Consider the following 20,993-nt stretch of genomic DNA (forward strand, 5'->3'; position numbering starts at 1 on the left):
TCAAATCTTCTGCCATTTTAAGCATATGCTTCTTGGGCACAGTTCCTGAAGAACTAGGGGTGACACCAACTGAAGCTAAACCTGGCCTGCCTCTGGGAGAAGCCTTGGAAACAGAAGGAGAGGGCCTAACCACCCTAGGAAGGGAGGGGAGTATAGTAACCTGAGAAGCCCCTTCAGCCTGACCTGCCTCCTGAGAGGCCACATCCTGCAATAACAAAGTCTCTCCCTGGGATCCCAAAGGAACCTCCGGTGGAACCACCGGCTCCACCGACACCTCTAAAGAACCGGCGTCCGGTACAGACGGTTCTTCTAGCCTAGGCTTAACTGCTTTGTCCTTGCGCTTCTTCGAAGAAGCGGGCGTCGGAGCATCCGACAGCATTTTATAATTGCACCGCTTCCCGAAGACTAACCTGGCACAATCTAACCTTCTCTTTATAGTGCGCTTATTGAATCTAGCACAAGAGCGACACCCAACAACGTCGTGCTCAGGCCCTAAACAAGGAATACACAAAGTATGATAGTCTCTATGCGGTATCTGTTTCCCACAAGAAATACAATTATTCACTTTTTCTGACATCCGGTAAACCACTGAGGCAAGAAAAAACTAAAATATTCTAACGGGTACTTAGCCAACTTTGACTCGGTCTGAAACTCCGAAATCGAAAAATTTCAGAACGCCAACCGGCACTTGCAATGCTGCTTCTGCATCGGACCATGCAGCAAAAAAGACTGAGGATATGACGTCGGTCATGCGCATTTGTACCCTGACGTCCTGATGTCAGTCAAATGCGCCTTGACCGACGTCAGCCTTATACTTTGATATTCGGGCCGACCGAGGACAGCGGACTACCCAAGTGTAAGGACTGCAGCAATGTGAGATGAAGAACATCTGGTGAGGGTGTCTTTCACTTTGATCCCAAACAAGGAGGAACCGTCAAATGGGGCATCAGTGAAGGAAGACTTGAAGGCCTTCTCGAAGTGACACAAGCTCAGCCAGGCTTGCCTTCTAAGGGCGACCCCTGAGCTCGCCGCCCTACTCGCTCCCTCGGCCGCATACAAGATGAGCCGCATGAACGGGATAGCGATGGAGTTGAGGGTAGAAACTTGTGCGTTAACAGTCTCAGCCACCGCCTCAGGTATGTTACCCGCAAGAGTATCTCCCAGTTCTTTGAGGAGATCTCTCTGGAGCTGAGTGAAGTGAGATAAATAATTCAGCGACCGTAAAGTGAAGGTTGCTGAAGATGGGGTACGCTTCCCGTACCGGTCCATGGTGCTAGACTCCCTTGTTAGGAGGATGGACTGATGAGGAAGACTCTGCAACTTCCTTCTGGGTGGCTGCTGCCACCACCATGGCATCTAGCGGGACTCGTTTTGATAGAAACTCTTTTCCCTGGGGTGCGGACAGGAATTTGTTGGGACGCCTGGGCACGGGCTCCACAGAATCAGGGTTTTCCCACACTCTTCGACAAATGAGGTCAAGAAGTTCGTCGAAGGGTGGAAACACCCAGGAGGCGGAAGGTTGAGCGCCAAAAGCCTTAAGGAATACTGACTCCTCCTCGGAAAGAGTTTTGGAAGGCCAGCCTCCTCTGTTTCAGTATTTCCAGGATATCGGAGAAGGAAACATCATCAGAGGAAGACTTGGGGGACCCTTCCGATTCCTCGAGGTCAGTATCGGAGGTGAGAGACTCATCCTGGGAGTCTATGTACTTCCTCTTGCACGATTTCTTTCTAGGAGGCTCCTCAGGCACTGACTCTGGGAGACCCTCAGAAGGTTGGGGACCACTAGTGGGGGTATCCTTAGGGCCTGGCGCTCTACTGTCCATGGATAGGCGAGTGTCAGAGGGTCTCGCCGAAGTGGTGGGGGACGGAATGACTGACCTGGGTGATGTAGCTGACGATCTTGCCAGTGCGCTCCGCATGGCCTCGAAGGCAGGTCCTCCCAAGTCTTAAGACCGACCGGCCTCCAAGGCCACGACCAGGACCGGGGTCCCCCGAGCCGATGCACCGAGTGGGAGACTCGGAACCGACAGCTGTCCCGACGTAGCTCCCTCGGGCCTGACCGAAGAGACCCGTGTCTCGAACCCTGTGGATGGAACCGACATGGTCGGAGCTGATGTCGGTACAGATAGACCCAAAGGGGGTATTGGAGCCGCAGCAGGAACATCACTCGGAGCGGAGCATACCGGCTCCAACAACAAGGATGTGCTCGGAGGAGGAATCATCAAAATGGTCACAGAAACTGGCTCCGGAGCCCAGTTGGTCGGAGCCGAGAACAATTTGGCCAACACCGGCGACTGCAGGAGCCACTGCACTACCCTATCAACATCCAAATCAGAAAGCCTGGAGGATTTGGAGGAGAGCGATGGAGACTGGGATCTCTTGTCTGGTGAACCATGCCTGACACTGGGCGACCGGCTCTGAATGGGCTCAAGAATAATTGGAGCCGACGCTGATTCGGTTAACACTGATACCTCCTGCGGCCCCGAGGACAGTGGAGCCGAGGAGGTAGAATTCAAAACAGTAATCTTCTCCAGAGGCTCCGAAGTGGCAGACGGAGCCAGAGACCTTTTCTTAGACTTGGAAGCTTTAGACTTAGACAGAGTACTAGAAGCCGAATCTATAGCTTCCTCAAATGATGGTTTCAAAAGTTCCTTTAATATTAATTTGTTTTTTTTCTCCTGGAGCACCCTAGGACTGAACGCGTGGCAAAAGCTACACAACTCCTGTAAATGGATGGCTCCGAGGCAGTAGACACACACAGAGTGTCCATCCGTGATGGACATTTTATATCTACATTTGGAACATTTCTTAAAGCCAGAAGGCTTATATTCCTTCTGATCTTTGGGCATTTTACAATTAACGTTAGTTAAACACCTAGACGCAACTTACAAAAAGGGTGGGAAATACCACACAATTTAGACCACCAGAAAAAAACACCGTACTAAGCACACTGAGAACCTCTAACTGAAAGGGGACACACCAGGAAAACAGTACGAGCCACACACAAAGAACCTCTAACTGAAACTGTTCTTCTGGGTATTACACAGGAAAAACACAATGACCAAAGGTTTATCCAATGACAGAGGGGAGGACTAGGTCCTCTTAACTAAAACAGGCCTAGCCCACTGGAACAGTTAGGGATACCAAAACAACTAACACTCTCAAGCACTGGAAACACACACAAAATTAGCGATCAGCAACAAGAATAGCTATTAAAATAGCTTTTGGGTCTGAACTAACAACTCTCTCAAAGAGAAATAGCAAAAAAGAGGGTACTTAGCCACAGCCAAATGAGACCACGTCCGAGCTACACAAGCGGCAAACGAGATCTGGGAATATGGAGCAGTGCACCATGGGATACCCTCTTAGCCCAGGCAATGAGAGACTTTGAGCTAGTAAAAATCGGCCGAGTCAGAGCCGATATTCGGCTACGAACCCACGGGTAAGAATGTAGGCGAGCTAGGACTACATAACATCTTTGGTTTTATCCAAATAATATCCGAGCGGTTTCTGAAATCCAAGGTGTGAAGAACCTTCTCACTGGCACACTGTGCAGAAGGAAAAAAAGGAAGGAAGATGGATAGACCAATTAAGAGGCAGCTCATTGACCACCTTGGACATAGGAGGATTAGTACAAAGAGGTACCCGGGCTCTCTGGAAAACTAAGAAAGGAGGAATAGCAACGAATGCCTGAAGTTCTGACACTCTCTTGGCTGAAGTGAGAGCCAAAAGAACAGTAGTCTTCCAAGTATGATATTGTAAGGAAGCTGAAGCAGCAGGATAAAACAAAGTCAAGTAAATTTTTCAAGGGCAAAACCGATGTCTCAGGAAAGCAGAAAAGGCTTCCTGGGAGATCTGATATGAAGGACACAGTTTGGCCTGTAGGTTTGAGGTCAAGCAAATTCCTGAAGAGGAGTCGAAGACTGACGAGCAGAAATTGCTGACAGGCGAGGTTTAACTGAAGACTATACCAACCCATCATAAACCAGATCACACAAAAGACAGAAAGAGAGGAACCTCCACAGATAGGAGATCCTAAAGACAGGATGGATGGGGATCTAAAGGTAGGCCATACTTGACATCAAGAGGTACCAGAAAGGCCCAGAGCAGAACAAAACGGAACGATGTCTGTAGAGACAGCATCCAAAAGGAAGGAATCTTGAGGATGGTGTTCAGCCAGGCAAGATCCAGAATTGGTCTCCAAGAGCACTCCTTTCACGAGACCAAAAACATTCTGTTGTAAAATCCCTTCCCTACCTGGGCTTGAATGGCACCCTGAGCAAAAAAGAGATAAGATCCTCTGTGAAATGAGAAACCTGTTTCCAAGGAGGTTGAGGAATGCCTGAAATGGGAGAAAGGGATTTCCAAACTATGAAATATTCCTGAAGGATAATGGATAGAACCCAAGAGTCTGAAGTGATCTGTAGCCAATGTGGAAGTGATGAGGACAGATGAAGAGACAAAGGAACCTTGGCTAAGGGCAGGAGGAAACAAAATGTTAAACAGAACCTGGCTTATCCTTGAAGGAAGGTCTCTGGGAGGCAGGGGTCTGAGTACACTTAGCAGGAGGCACATGTCTAGAGCCCTTCCTGCCCTTGGAAGGAAGGTGAAACTGTCTACAAATAAAACACAACTTAAAGGAAGAATTTCTCTGAAATTTTTGAAGAAGAGAAACAAAAATATGTTTCAGGTTTGGCAAGGCGATACCCTTCTCCTTGGAGAGACTTGAAAGGTTCAGCTGCAGCAGACCCAAATAAGATTTTTATTATCCAAAGGAGCATCCAAAGGTTTGGCCTTAATGTCATCAGGCAAATACTGAAGATGAAGACAATAATGCCTCATAACTGAACTAAAGGCAGCAGCCCTGAAGAGGCATCAGCTGCATCACAGTTGCATTTAACTGAGTGGCGGTCAACTTGAGAAGTGCAGCCCAGCAAGTAAAGGGCCAAAACCTTTCCGTCAGAGTCAGGAAGGTCACACACCACCTTAGAAATCTGAGAAAGGAGGGCCAAAACACATCTGGTCATGTCAGTCTGATTGTTAATGGCCCTAAATGATAAAGGGGCAGCAGTGTAAAAGTTTTTACCCAGCCTTTCCATACCCCTACTCTCCTTATCAGAAGGTAACAGCTTGGATAGCTTATCAGTGGAGATTGACACAGGAGAAGGGGATTTAAAAGGAAATGTTCACTACTCAGGCACTTAATAAAATCTGACTTCTTAGATGCAAGGACTTGATAGTCAGGGGCTACAGATGCTGCTGAAAGTATCCAGGAGGGCAGCCAGAAAAAGAGAAACAGCAGACTGCTTAGGAGATTCCAACTGTTGGAACTCATACTATCTCTTCTGAATCTCTGAGACTTGAGGGCAATCCCACTTATAATAATCCATCATATGGCTAATAGTATCCTCAAAGGAAAGTTCCTCCAAGGGGGAATCTGGTTTTATAGAACCCTTCTACTCCAAAGTAAAGTCCAAGGCGGAAGATATTTGGGAAGAGTAAGACAAAGATTCTTTCAGAGTTCAGGTCCTCATCTGAGGAATCCAATTCCCTAAGCCTCTTAAGTGGAGTGGAAGACCAGGGTGGAGAAGACAAGGAGACCCCTTAAGGAGGTTTCAAAGCCATCAAAGCATTAAAAAGACCCTAATAACTGTAATCCTGCCACTCAAGTTGAGGATCCTTAACAGCAAATGAAATAGGTTTTATTTTTTGTTTCTTCTTCTTCTGCAGAACTTCCTCACAAAACACCGAACCCTCAGAGGGTCAGACCCTTAGTGAGATTCAATAATGGTTGTAGGCATCTCCTCCCTAACTAAAATCTTAGGAATCTCCCATTGGACCTTCAAATATAATCAGCTTAGGTTGCCCTTCAATGCCAGGTACAGACATAAGAAAAGCCTCAAAGAATATGGGAGAAGCCGGATTCATGCCGGCCTCCAACAGGGTAGCGGCAGATGAATCCAAAGCAATCACCAGACTGTCATCTGGCCTTTCACCAGCCTCAAGAGAGACATCCAGAGCAGGATGCACAGCAGCTGGATTGGACCTAATTTTTTTGGTCTTCTTCTTGGGCAACAGCTAGGACAGGAGGATTCTGCCATAGCACCTTGAGCCAAGAACTTAAGACATCTGTTCTCCTGGTAAATGGACAAGCAGGAGAGACAACTACAAAGGGTTTTAGGCACAAATTTCCCTTATGGGGAATCTTCTTCCAACACAGACATTTTCCCTTTCTGAATGACATGAACAAAATAACCACAAAAAAATAGGAGAAAGAGAAGAAACCCCAGTGGGGCACTTATCTGTAAACATGGCCTGGTAACAAGTACAGTAGAAAGGCGTTCAGACCAATGTTCAACAATGGCATTCAGTCTGGCGGCAAAGAAGTTCTGAGCACCTGTGTCCATATGTTGTATGCAGGGAGCATACGAGTGATGTACTACGCCTATAAGAGCAAATGGCTTTGGAATAATGGCTGGATGTTGGGCTCTCCTTGGTAGAAGATCCCTCTGATAAAGAATACTACAACAGTGATATGGAAGGACATCAGCTTTAACATCTTCAGGCAAATTGAAATTGAAACCATGTGAATCTTCTCATGAAAGACCCAGAAGTTGGTGCTCTTGGATAAGCAGCAGAGTCATAAGCATACTTCAAAGAATGTTTAATTTTAATAAGAACAAAAACAATAAGAGTATTTCGAGAAAATTTCCCCACCAAAGAAGGAAAAATGGATGTGATATTACTCATACTCACAAAAAAAACAAGCAAATTTTATTTTATGTTAACCACTGAAATAACTGGTTCATCCTAGGATTCAGAAAAAGAAAATTCTTCCAAGAGAAAAATCATAAGAACTACTCTCTTCAGAAGAACTAGTCACCTCGGAATCAAAACAAGTCATAGGACAAGAAATAACAGAATTTGTTCATAGGTTCATAGGTTTATACTAGGCTATCTGCCCTAAGGCATTTATAAGCCTAGCCCAAATTTTTGTGGCTTACGCCACCCCTTATATGAAAAAATACTGTGCCCATTAGTTTGTTGTGCCTCTGTCCAGCAGTGACACAGAGATGATTCCCGGGGTAAACCTACGATCTCCCATCCACAGGTCTAGATTTCTCTTGAACAGAGTCAGCGAGGTGCTCTGCCTCACATGGACCGGGATTTTATTCCACAGCATAAGGAGTCTCTGAGTGATAAATCTATCCCTCCAGCACGTCCTATTTATATCCGTGGTTCCAATACAGTTATTTCAGTGTTCATCACACATGGAATTGTCAGAAAAAGTGACTAATTCCCATTTCTCTTATCAGTTAATCCAGAATAAGAACGGTTACCTGAACTAAGCCCATAGCTAAGCCCAATAAATCTTCCCTATTTAAAGTAACAGAAACAGGAGAAGATAAAAGTTTAACCTTCAGCTTTTTAAGAAGAATATCCACAGAAGCAGACTGACTCATGTCAGGGACATTACCTCCGGGAACAGACATCTTAGTTTGGCTAGGCTGAGAAGCATTCCCAACTCCTTCAGAGACCAAAAGAGTGGGTCTCCCACTCCCTCCAAGAATAATCCAACTGCTGTACAGGACATGTCAGACCTCGGCGCTTGGTGGCTGAAGGGACTAAACCAGAGGCAACCAAAGAAGATGAGTAGCCTGAGGAACCAGAAATGACCACTGCAGGTTCACCCATCTACAACTGAGCCAAAACAGCAGCCTGTTGAAGGGGCAAAGGCTATCAGGATTTTTTTTTTCTTTTTGTGGCAAAGAAGAACAGAGGAACTGTTTAAGTTGTTCCATGGTAAAGCTGAGAAAGAAGGTTGAAGCCCCAGTAATGATGACAGCAGCAGTCAATAAGTGCAAAGTATGAAAAAGGTACAATATTCACAAGAAAAGAACACTGTGGCATGCACAACAAACATTTCTCCTAGTCTGTAAAAACAATTTATAAAGTTTTTAACATTTAGACTAAATTTTAGAATAAACCCTATAAAAATATAGATGACACTAAAGGAAATAAAATGAACAACACTTTATAAAACTAACAAAAAAGAAGTATTGTTAGAAAAGTACTATTTTAGTAATAAAATTTTAGAAGTCCCCCCCCTGGAATTTGTATGCCCAGCCATACAGAAACGTTAGCTAACCACTGATTCTCAAAAGACTGCAAGAGGCGCAGTCTTCAGTGGCAGGAAAGCTCTGAAGGGTTTTGGTGCCACAAATGAGGATTTTCTCGAGCTAGCAACAGTCTGGGTGCATGGAAGGTACCTAGAAGCTGGCTAGCTGTTATATCCTAGGCAGGATATAACTCGTACAGCTAAGGCTACAACAGCAGTGATTTAATGATGAACATGTAGTTATTCTAACTTTTTGGGCTGCCCTTGGTTCTCATGGGCTTTCTTTTTTTCTTTTTACGGCTTCCTTGCCATTGCTTTTTAAAATCTTATTTATTAGCACCTTGTTGCTTAAAATCTTTTATAAGAGTACAAAGAGAAAGTTATTAATTAAACCTAGAAAAAGGGGGTTGGAAAATGTGGGCCACCCCTTGAATCAGTTTCTCCCTTCATCAAAAATTTTGCAGAATCACAGCAGCAGAAGGGCCAAACAGAACCTCTTTGTCAACCACTGAATTTAAAATCTCAGCTTCAACATCTTGTAGTAAGTTTTGAGAATGTAACCAAGCACAACTGACCATCAGCAGAAGCTCTGCAGACACTACTGGAAGAATCATAAGATCACTTTATAGAATGGTCAGCCGGATTCCAAAGTCTGGGTCCGACGTCGGCTGATGTCGCATTTCTCTCCGACGTCAGAGTGGCTGGAGTACATAAGCATCAGCCGACGCCATTTTCTTCAGTGTTTCTTGCCCCAGATGCCAGGTGCCCTCCAAGGAAGGCTGTAATCAAATTGGAAGACAAAAACAGGATTCCAAACAAATAAATGAGCAATAAAACAAATACACCATAACAGATATCCCCAGCTAAGAGAAACAGGGATAGGAGTGGACCCTAGGCATAGAGAGGTATGGAGGGAGGGAAAATCCGACTGCAGTTGCATGTCTATCGGACATCTACATTTATGGTAGGTACAAAACTGTACTATGTCCTTCAAGAATGCAACTGCAGTCATAACATGTGGGTAGAATACCATAGCTTAGCTGGGGAGGAGGAATGCTCTAGGAAAAGATGGTGTGGCAATCAAACACTGCAGGACTGGCGAAGCAAAGCCTGCTCTGGATCTGGAGTATAGAGGGAGATTGTAGTGTTTGGAGAATGTATGCACGGAGCTCCATGTAGCAGCTTCTAGAATGTCCTTAGTAGGCACCCCTCTTAAGAATGCTGTAGAGGTGGCTGTAGCTCTGGTGGAATGTGGTCTGACATTGGCTGGAACAGCCTTTCCATGAAAGGAATAACAGAATCTGATGCAATGTCCAATCCATTTTGAAATAGTCTGTTTTGAAATTGCTTTTCCTTGGACTGCAGGGGCGTAAGCTACAAAAAGTTGTTCAGACTTCCTACTGGCCTTGGTTCTGTCCGGGTAGTATCGAAGTTGTCTGTGAATGTCCAAGGTATGCAACAGTCTTTCCCCCTTATTCTAAGGATTGGGGAAGAAAGCAGGCAGATGAATGGCTTGATTTAAAGAAACCCTAGATACCACCTTTGGCATAAAAGTAGGGGTGGTCCTTAATGTAACCCTGTCCCTGTGAAAAATAATGAAGGGTGGTATTGCCATTAGGGCCTGTAGCTCCGAAACCCTTCTTGCTGAGGTAATTGCCAACAGGAAAGCTGTCTTCCATGAGAGAAATTGCAAGTCAACTGAAGCTGCTGGCTCAAATGGAGGTAGAGTCAGTTTTTCTAGGACAAAATTGAGGTCCCAGGCTGGCACTGGGGCCTTTCTTGGTGGCTTAATGTTCTTGATTCCCCTGAGGAATTGCCTTAGTAAAGGGTGTGAAAAACAGGAGGATCAGTGTTGTATCTAGCTGAAATAGCAGATGCATGTATCTTTATGGAAGAATACGAGAGTCCGTTCTTTAACATATCTGCCAAATATTCCAAGATGAGTGGGATGTTCAACAATGATGCATCATGTCCCTTGCTGGTATTCCAATTGCTGAATCTTTTCCACTTTGCTAAGTAAACCTTTCTGGTGGATGGTCTTCGAGCCTCTGTTAGTATCCGCTGAACTTCCTTGGAGAGAGATAGGCTGAAGTTATTTATGGGATCTCCCAGGCTGTTAGCTGCAGTGTTTGAAGATTTGGATGCACTGTTTCGAAATTGTGTTGAGTCAAAAGTAGAGGCCATTGGGGAAGGGCCCACCTCCTGGTGTGACATATGCTCCGCAGTAGTGGGTACCAGTGTTGTCTTGGCCAGTCCGGAGCTATTATGATTCCCTTGGGTCTCTCTGCTTTGATCTTTAGTAATACTGAGGTCATCAGTGGCAGAGGTGGGAATGCATAGATTGTTAGGGAGTTCCAGTTGAATGAGAGGGCATCTATTTTCCAAGCTTTTGGATGGTATGTCCTTGTGCAGAATTTTGGTAGAAGATGGTTGAGGTGAGAGGCAAATAGGTCCACTTCTGGCTTGCCCCATGTCGAAGTCAGTTGTGTGAAGGCCCTCGGATGTAACCTCCACTCGTGTGGATCTGTGAAATTCCTGCTTAGGCTGTCCACCAACACATTGTCTTTTCCTGGAAGAAACTGGGATTGTAACTGGATGTTTAGGCTCGGTGATTTCTCCCAAAGATGCATTGTCAGTCTGCAAAGGGGGTAAGAGTGGGTGCCCCCTTGCTTGTTTATGTACCACATCACAGTGGTGTTGTCTGTCCGTATCAGTAAATGGCCTTGCTGGAGTTGGTGTTGATAGGCCTCGATGGCATGCATTACTGCCAGCATTTCCTTCTGGTTTATATGCAGATGTGTTTCCTCCGGAGACCATTGCCCTTGTATACACCTGCCTTCCATGTGCGCCCCCCATCCAAGGTCTGAGGCGTCTGTGGTCATGGTCTGTGTTATCTGTGGTTTTTTGAATGACATACCTGTGTTTGCCTGTCTCACCGAGGCCCACCATAGGAATCCCTTTTGTAGGCATGGAATGAGCGGTATGATTGTCTCCAAGTTGTTGCTGTGTTGAGACCAAATGTTTTTTAGGTACCACTGAAGCTTTCTCGTGTGTAGTCTTGCTAATGCAACCAGGAGAATGCAGGATGCCATGTAACCCAGGGCCTGTAGGAATCTCCTTGCAGTCATCTGGGTGAGTTTTGCTAAACCTTTGAAGTAATGAGTTAACTTCTCTTGCTTGTCTTCTGTCAGGTAAGTCATCTGTGAGGCTGTGTCTAGTTTGGCTCCTAAGAAGATTATTTGCTGGGATGGCTGCAATCTTGACTTTTGGAAGTTGACTGTGTATCCCAGAGCTTGAAGTAATCGTATGACATAATCCAGGTTTTTTTGTCAACATCAATTTGTTGTCCGCTTGTATGAGGCAGTCGTCCAGGTACGGGTAAATTTGTATCCCCTGGAGCCTGCAATGAGCAATTACTGAAGCCAGGCGTTTTGTGAATACTCTGGGCACAGTAGATAAGCCAAATGGCAATGCTGAGAATTGATAATGCTCTGGCCCTGCAAGAAATCTGAGGTATCTTCTGCAGCTGTGTCTGATAGGGACATGCAGGTATGCCTCCTTGAGGTCCAGAGTAATCAGCCAAGACCCCTTGCCCAGCATGGGAAGGAGTTGCTGTAGAGTCAGCATTTTGAACTTTGGTACTATGAGAAAGGCGTTTAATGCAGACAAGTCCAGTATTGGTCTCCATTGAGATTCTTTTCTTGGAACAAGGAACAGTCTTGAGTAAAACCCCTGGTCTTGTTCTTGTTGTGGAACTCTTTCTATTGCTTTCATCCGAGTCAGCAGAGTGATTTGCTTGATAGCCTCTGCCCTCTGGTTTTGTGGTAGGTTTGGCATGCCTTGTTTTCTTGGTAAGGTATGAAAATGAAACCTGTACCCTCGGTCTATAATGTCCAAAATCCATTTGTCCTTTGTCAGTCTGTGCCAATTTTCTGCAAACAGAAATAATTTCCTGCCCAAGGGAGCTTCTATTTGTTCCCTGGTAGGCAGTAGTAGAGGAAAGTCATTGAGATTGTGGTTGTGGGGCAGGAGAAACCCCTGCGTCACTTCTTTGGTTTCCTGGCTGCCATTGTCGTCCCCTGTAAGGGCCTCTGTATTGGCCTCTTCCTCGGCCACGTCTGTTCTTACCCCTTTGAAACTTTTCTGGATTAGGAAAGGACCAGTTTTTAGAAGGCCAATTCCTACTGAATCTGGGGGTTGAACCTGGAGGAAATCTTTCACCGTCTGAACTGATTTTGCTTTTTCTTCGATGGTCTTTAACACATCCTTAGCATTCGCACCAAAAAGCTTGTTCTTTTCTAAAGGTGCATCCAGAAGTTTTGCTTTTACATGATCTGGTAGAGGTTGATCTTTTAACCAAGCATGTCTGAATGACTGCCCCTGTCATAGCTGCCCTACATGAAGCTTCCAGTGCATCATATCCACACTGCAGGAAGTGATTGCTTACTTGCTGAGTGTTATGTACAGCTTCCTGCAAAGTCTTCCTGTCTAAAGGATCAGGAGCGGCTAATGTTTTTTGTAAATCTTCTAACAGGTAATCCTGATATTGTAACATATGAAAAAGGCAATTTAAAGCTCTCATAGATAAGGTAGTGGATGTGTAAACCTTTTTGCCCCATCTCTCTAATGACCTAGCTTCCCTGTTGGAGGGCAATGGATTTTTAGAGGTGGAGGCTGCAACTCCCTTAGGCCCCTGTGAAATAGTTTCCAAATCAGCAGTATGGGCCCTGAATAAATGGGAATGAGTTTCTGGGACCCTGTAATACCTGTCTGGCTTGGCTGGAGCAGGAGGGAGAGAATTAGGGGTAGCACTAGAGTCAGAATATAAATCATCCAGAAGATCAAGTACAGGAGGAATAGCTAAGGGCCTGTGCTGGGGCTTCTTAAGGAAAGTCCTAAGGCGTTTCCTAGAATCAGAATATTCCTGACCTTGCCACTTGAAATGTTCCCTCATGGTGTGCAGAACTTCCCCAAAAGAAATATCCCCTGGAGGGGAGGCAGAGGGGATGGAATCTTCTGCATCCGAGTCCTCATAGGTCTAGAAGAGCTCTTCCTGGCTATCAGAGTGGACAGAGCCCTCAGAATCTTCATCTGAAGGAATAGGATCAGAGGGTTCAACCTGGGGCCTTTTATCAGAAGGAGGCTGGGATCCTCTCTCAGGATGGGCCTGTGAACCTCTAATCATGGAAATTAAATCAGCAGCCATGGACATAATTTGTGTCTCTGGAGTAGGCTGAGGTAAGGATTTAGAAGTAATGTGCTTTGTTTTGCTGGCTGCCTTAGCCCTAGTGTACGCCTTAATAGACATGGCCATGGGAGGCCTGGCAGCTCCACGTGCAGGAGTGACCTTGTCTACAGCAATGGTCTCGGGCATTTCCTCGGTTTCGGTATCCGGAGGAAAATCGATAACTGGCGGAGTGATATCCGGGATCGGAGTCGTCGGTAATGCAGTGTCTTCGGTTCGGAGCGGTGGAGAGACCGTCTCAGAGGGAACCGAAGCACTCGCACTAGGTTTTGGTGCGGAGTCGGTGGTAGACGCGGGCCGAGGATGTCGGTCCCGGTCTTTTCGCTTTTTGGGAGTTTGCGATGTCGGAAGATCCGACGGCATGGTGTAAGCAAATTTATTGGCGAAAAAATCTTCAGCGAACTCCGCCCGGCGCCTGAGAGTGCGCTTGTTGAAGCGAGCACAGGCTACACAGGCCGAGACGTCGTGGTCTGGGCCCAGGCAAGGAAGACAGTAAGAGTGGAAATCCTTATGAGGTATTTGTTTACCACAAGAAAGACAATTGTTAACTTTTTCAGTAATTTCTGACATCGGCTGAGGCAAGAAAAGGTCCCCAGCGGGTACTTAGCTTTGATGACTTGTGTCGAAGAATACAGGAGCTGACCGACCGGCACTTGCGAACTGCTTCTGCTTCGGGCACCGCGCGGCAAGAAAGACTGAAGAAAGTGGCGTCGGCTGATGCTTATGTACTCCAGCCGCTCTGACGTCGGAGAGAAATGCGACATCAGCCGACGTCGGACCCAGACTTTGGAATCCGGCCGACTGAGGGCTGCCTGAGGCAGGACAACCCACATGTTATGACTGCAGTTGCATTCTTGAAGGACATCTGATACAGTTAAGATATTCAATTATTTCTTTACCCCAAACGAGAAGAAGTTAACTGCTAACTTTCTTATATTTTCAAAAGAAGCCAATAAAAATGTTTAACATGTGGACCTGGCAGTTCAAAACAATGAAAAGTTAAAATAGCAGAATAAACAGTTTTTCCTAATCTATCAAAAGCTTTCCCACCCTTAATCTGTTTAGCATTAGAAGTTTTAGATAAGCAGATACCTGCACAGTCTGCTTTAGGAGTAGAAAATACATATTTAAGAGTCTAAGGTGCTTTGTATAACCTTATTAGGAACAAGAGGTTGGCAGTCAGAAATACTACAAACTGTTATGAAAACATCCTCAAAAAGTTGATAAAACAGAAGGACAGCTGCAGACTGTGGAATATCTAATTTCCACAAATCCTAATCTTTTTGCTGACAAACAGGGATTTCATTCTGTTCCCACTGAAACATTCCTTTCATTTAGCTAAGGTCTCACACAGAGATGGGCCTTCGAGAGAGAAGGCTGAAGGAATTTTTCACATAATCATAATCTTCAACCTGTGGAGAAATCAATGAAGAAAAACAGTCCCCCTCCATTCCCTCTTCTTCTGACTGAGAATCGGCATCATAATGAATGGGAACTCTTTCTTTTTCTGTTTCTGAAGAAACAGAATTTCAAACATTAAAAGCAGAAATTAATTCCTTGGGAAATCTCAGCAAATCTTCTCTATCCATTGTACAGTAAACTCTCACTCAACAGGCACCCATGGGGATTGGTAGATGCCAGTTAAGTGTATATTTTCCGATTGCTTGAAAGATGCTTTGCAATTTTTGATGGTCTCGTATACCGGCATACAAGACAATCAAATATTGCAGAGCCTCTTGTGTTCAATATGGAACAGCGGGCTGTTCTGCACTGAACAGAAGAGGCTCGGCTTTGCTATTTTTGATTGGCTCATATACCGGCATACGAGACAATCAAAAATCGCAAAGCGGAGCCACTTCTACTCAATGCGGAACAGAAACAAAGTAATAAATTTAGAGCTACAGCCATTGCTGCCAACATTGACACAGAGTTCAAGCACCAATAGGGACGATGTTAACACAGGAGTGACAGAACCTACAGTACATAATGGAGAAGTGAATGCTGTCGCAGACAGCATAGAGGCCGGCACTAGATCAAAAGAAAATGCTTTGCATATATTGTTTTTTTCGATACTTCCTGTACTGATGAAACACACTCCACCGTACAGAGTACGTTCTTTCAGCAAAGACAGACAGACAGAGGCTGACAAACTAAAACATTCCCTAGTAATTAATCTGTCAACTATTGACTCATCACCAAGACAAATAACTGAGTCTAAGGATAGAATAAATGATGAGCCTTTGTTGAGTAAAGTTGAGTGTGTTCATTTTAGCTCTGAAATACCTTGGAATCAATATCAACTTGAGACATGAATTCAGAACTTGCCAGTATGAAAATGATATTCAGAAGTTTATGAAGCCAAGTGTGTACATACCATCTTCATATCCAGTTGTAGAAACCTTTCTCAGAGCCTGTGAGAATTAAGTAGATGGAAATAGTATGAGGAAATATCACAACTTGAATATATGCAAGAGAGAGAAGCTTTATTTGATTTCATTAAGAATGAGAATCTCGGCAGATAAGAGGCGCAATTGTGGTGATGGACACATGGCATTATAATGAGAAGATGGAAGCAATGCTACCAGATGACACCACCTATCGGAAATTGAATAAATGGGAAATAAAAAATTTTGAACAAAGAGTTGGTGACTCTTTCTATGACTTGTATATGACCAGACTGCTATCAGAAGAGTTATACAATTACATGAAAGTAGAACATCCAGATATTCCAGTGATTACTGGACTTCTGAAAGTACACAAAAATGCAACTAATCCACCCATTCATCCAATAGTATTGGGAAGAGGATGGCTTACACAGCCTACTTCAATTTACATAGAAGACCAGATGAAGACCATCCTACCAAAAAAGATACTGTATTAAAGGATACAGCGCATTTCTTACAGTCATTAATTACATGGATCGATATTGAATCTAAGAGACAGATAGAACCTCTTAATGGTGATGTTAGATGTAAAATCTTTGTTTACGGTTATACAGAATGAGATGGGTGGTGAGTCAGTCCACAGGACAGTGAATATTTATCAGATTTTTTGACAGAAATTCTGTCAAAAAATATGTTCACTACTAAGAATTATATTAGAGAACAATATCTTTGTATATGGAGATCAATATTTTTGGCAGACGTGGGGCGTTGCCATGGGTACTCCATATGCTAACAACTATGCCAATCTGGTGAAGGCTCTATGGGAGAAAGACCACATCTTTGATACACATGGTAATTTAGCTTGATGTAACCATACTGGCTACTATGGAAGATTTGTGGACGACATTTATTCTATGGAAGGGCATTAAAGAGGAACTCTGTGGATTTGTGGACTATCTGAATTCTACTACCGACTTTCTTGAATTTGATGTACACTACTCTGATAAGGAGATTGAATTCCTGGATGTAATGATCTCACTTGATGAGGAAAGAAATTTTAATATTAGGATTTATAGGAAAGAATTTTGGCGCGATCATGTCCTGTATAGGACAAGTACGCATCCCACCCATGTGTACTCACATGTAGTGAAAGGACAGTTTTTAACAGCATCTCGACTATGTACAGGAGTTGAGCAACACAAGAAGCTATGTGATAATATAGGAGACAATTTGTTGGTTTGTGGTTACAAGAGTGAAGAAATACACTATAGACAACAAAAAGTGCAAGGACTGAGGACCACAGCAGGTAAACCATATTTTTCCAGACAAGATGAAGGGATGAAATCTACTCCAAGGAGACGACAGACTTGCATCAGATGTACATTAACATACAGTAATGATATTTCATCTATCTGTCAAGTCATAAAGGAGAACTGAAAAATTTTATTGGCAGATGAACATATAAAATCAATAGTAGGAGAAACCCCTAGATTCACCTTTAAAAACAAACCCAATTTGAAGAGACTCCTATGTCACAAAAAATCCCTAGCTCAGAAAAATCAGAGTATCAAGACAGGTACTCTTCCCCATCATAGATGTAAGGCATGTTCTTATATTGATGATAATCGGTTCATTCAACATCCTATAAACAAACAATATGGAACGAATGACTGTGTTGACTGTAATACTAGAGATCTCATATATGTAGCCAGATGCAACGGCTGTTCTGCATTTTAGATAGGAAAGACAGATTATTTAAAGAAAGGATCCTATGTCATTATAGTGACATTAGATTGAAAGTGAAAACTAATGTTCTAGCCAATCATATACAGACAAATCCTACACACAAATTCTTGTTTTCCTGTCTGGGAAAAGTGAATGTTACTGCTAGGGGAGGAAATACTACCAACAAAACTGAAATAATAAAAACAAAATGGATAGCAGATCTACAAGCTGATAAGAAATCTGGCTTAAATGGTCTGGTTCCCTTAAAACCGCTACTGAAAGGCAGAGAGCTTAGGAAGTGAATTGATTGCTCCATACATTCTATTTAACTTCAGCTGTGTTAATTGTTTTTTTACGGATCTGAAGAAGGCACTTTGCAGAAAGCTCTTATCCAACTCTAGTCTATCAGTTTGGTGTTTTAATCTTTGTTAAATAAAACGTGTTTATCTGCTTTTTGCAGTTTTAGCAGTTTCAACTTTTATGTTCCCTCTAGCCCCGTGGAAGAACAGCGATTTCTTTTATGATAATTGTTTTAGCGGCAGTTTCTTTGGTGAGCTGTTCTTACTTGATTACTTCACTTAAAAATAATACAGTCATAGAAAAAAAACACTTCTTCCCCAAAACTGTGGAAAGTCTTCCCCAACTTGGTAGTTATCTACCCAGCCTTGAAAGATTACTAGCCAACAGTCAGTTCCACGAAGCCTGCTGAGGGAGTGTTCTTTGGTGGCAAGAAAGCTATATAGGTTTTGGCACCCAAACTGCATATGTGGCTCTATCTGGTGGTTATATCCGGGGCAGGATATAACCGAAATAGCTTAGGCTACTACAAAAATGACCTAATGATGAACATCTGTGGATAACGTTAACAAATCCAAGTCTATCCTAAAGAAGCACTTCGTTCCTACATACAATGCACCAGACTAGTATAATCTTAAAAACTGGGTTTGAATTTCCTATCGTGCTTTATTCAGTTTCCTTTGTTTTAAACTAGGCTGCGTGTTTTTACCTTGCTCTTGAATCCTGGTTATTACTGATACAATTCCTGATAACTGAATCTTGCCATCTGCAATGATTGATGCGGTTATCCTATTCAACTGTCTACTGAAACATTTTCTTCAATAAGATCTAACCAGTAAGGCTAACATGGTTAACAAAAATGTAACGAGAGAAATAAAATACATAAAAAACTACCATTAAAAATCTTGACTGCCTTACTGTGCTACTGGCAGCATGTAGCATTCTACACTCCCACACTTTCAAATACAAGAGAGAATGTAGCAGCATCTCTGTGCATGTTACTTCCATTGTGCTATGCAAATGCACCACAAGGTCAATTATCTCAGTTGCATTTATGTTACGAGTAACAACAATAATAAAAAAGCATCATCACTTCCATCAATAGCCAGAAAGACAGCTCTGTGATTTAGACAGCCCTACTACATACAACAAGGAACTAAATGGACTGCAGCTATCACAAAAAGCCTTTTAATGTGATGTTTAATGAACCAGTTACAAAATTAAAAATAATTAAAACACTAGAAGCAATGATGGTTGAACCGGTATCCCCTGAATCCTACTGCCAAGAACTAAAAAAATGTTTCTGTTCTAATAAAAAAAAAAAAAAAAAAAAAAGCCTTAAATGTATGCAAACAAAGCAACCAAGAAATAATGGGGTCTTGCGTGCTACACATTTCAGTCATACTTACTTAATACAGGGTTTATTCCCACGCAAAAATGTTCGAGGTCCTGCACACTCAATTCCATCCAATGCCTTGCACTGCACAAGTGTATGATCGACTTCAATGTAAGCCTGTCCACCGAACTAACAGATAAAATGTGTTAATACTGGTGCTTGATACAGAGATCATACAAAGTGACAAATGAAAATTTCTGACTATTTCTCTTGCAAAAAAAAAAATAGTTGAGACTCTGAATTACTTATTCACCAGCTTAAAATCTTTGGCATACATCTAACAAATGCACCACACAGAGAATTAACTTTTCAGTCTTAAACTCCTTCCTCCTCATTGAAAGTATGCTCAGTACATTTTCCATCAGAATGCCAACAAGAAATGCACTAACAAAACATATTTCATGCTTTTGGTTGACCACAGTGACATCTGATAGTTTAAACATGACAAAGCAATCTTAGTACAAAAATATTTCTGCACTGCTCATGTCTGCCTAAGGCAACCTGTACACTAAGCTTTATGTGGAAAATTATTTTGCAGTGAAGACAGCTTCTGACCTTGAATGGTATACACATCTTAAGATTAAATGATGCATTTCAGTAAATAACTATGGTCATGACTTGAACCCTAGTATAAAAATGAACCTCTGACACACCTAGACAACACAGAATGTTTTTAGCAGAACTGCAAAGATGCTGTGTTATGGAGACCACCAAATGGCAAAGTTATACTATTAAAAATACCCTACCCACCTGGAATATGACACACTGACAGCCAACCACCCTTAAACACATTGGTTGCACACAGTGGGGAAATAAAAGTGCTGATTGGCAGGCATGAGGAAAAGGACCGTTACACAATGATGCAGTGAAAGACCAACATTAAAAAAGGCCACAGGGAAAACACACACACACACACACTGTGGCTACATACATTACAGTGGGGAAATGAAAGAGCCAGTTAGCAGGCTTGAAAAAAAGTAATGTTGCGCTGTGAAAGAAGATTAAAAAGGACAAAGAGAACGTATATGTACATACACACACACATTCCTGACAACTTATAGAACAGCACTATACTGAAAGTCAGAATAGTGAATGTATAAAGTTGAAATGCTGAAATATTCAAACAAAAATATCTACTACGATTCATGGAAAATGTTGACTTACCCCATCAGCAAGACCCATGTTAGTGCTCATTTCTGAGTTTCACTCACAGGGGTGAGGATACTGATTGCTGATGGACTATGTGCTGACACAGTGTACATATAAACTACTGTGAGTAAATTGAGTTCAACATAGAAAGTTTTAACATGTTGACATTTCAGGACTACAATATGCTAACTAGTTACCAAGTGGTCAGGTATTATCGTGCCTCTGCAGAGATGGTTTTCCTTCAACGTGTTGAATGACAACTGTCCAAAAAAAAAAAAAAAAAAAAAAAAAAAAAAAAACCCAGTAGAAATGATCGAAAATCAGCTAATCATATGTACCTTTTTAAGTGCAGGATCACGGTAATTTGGAAACCGAGAATTTGCCCTTCACCACTGTACTGTGAACTCGGAGATGGTATATATAATAAGCAGAGGTTGTGGAGGTGTAGGAGCACTTTCTGCCCTGCAAAAAATATTATGCTTTTTCAATACCTGTGATTCGGGATAGACTGCAGACGAATATTTATGATTCAAATACTTCTGGAGGTATGATGAGCATTAAAAATGTTGATATTTAAAACATCTGTCATACACACACACCAGCATAAATATATATATATATATATATATATATATATATATATAATGAAAAACACCCTCGAAGGCAAACCGCAAAAAA

General features: G+C 42.9%; 1 protein-coding gene across 1 annotated transcript in view; it reads right to left on the bottom strand.

The window, feature by feature from the left end:
- TM2D2 (TM2 domain containing 2) overlaps nucleotides 1-20,993 on the bottom strand; it is a 324,727-nt gene that overhangs the window by 119,057 nt on the left and 184,677 nt on the right. The window contains exon 3 of the mRNA XM_044084334.1: nucleotides 19,180-19,295. Coding sequence (XP_043940269.1) covers nucleotides 19,180-19,295 — 116 coding nt within the window. The remainder of the gene's footprint in view (nucleotides 1-19,179; nucleotides 19,296-20,993) is intronic.

Source organism: Protopterus annectens, chromosome 9.part0 (assembly GCF_019279795.1).
Source record: "Protopterus annectens isolate FY-2018-M chromosome 9.part0, PAN1.0, whole genome shotgun sequence".
Classification (NCBI taxonomy): domain Eukaryota; kingdom Metazoa; phylum Chordata; order Ceratodontiformes; family Protopteridae; genus Protopterus; species Protopterus annectens.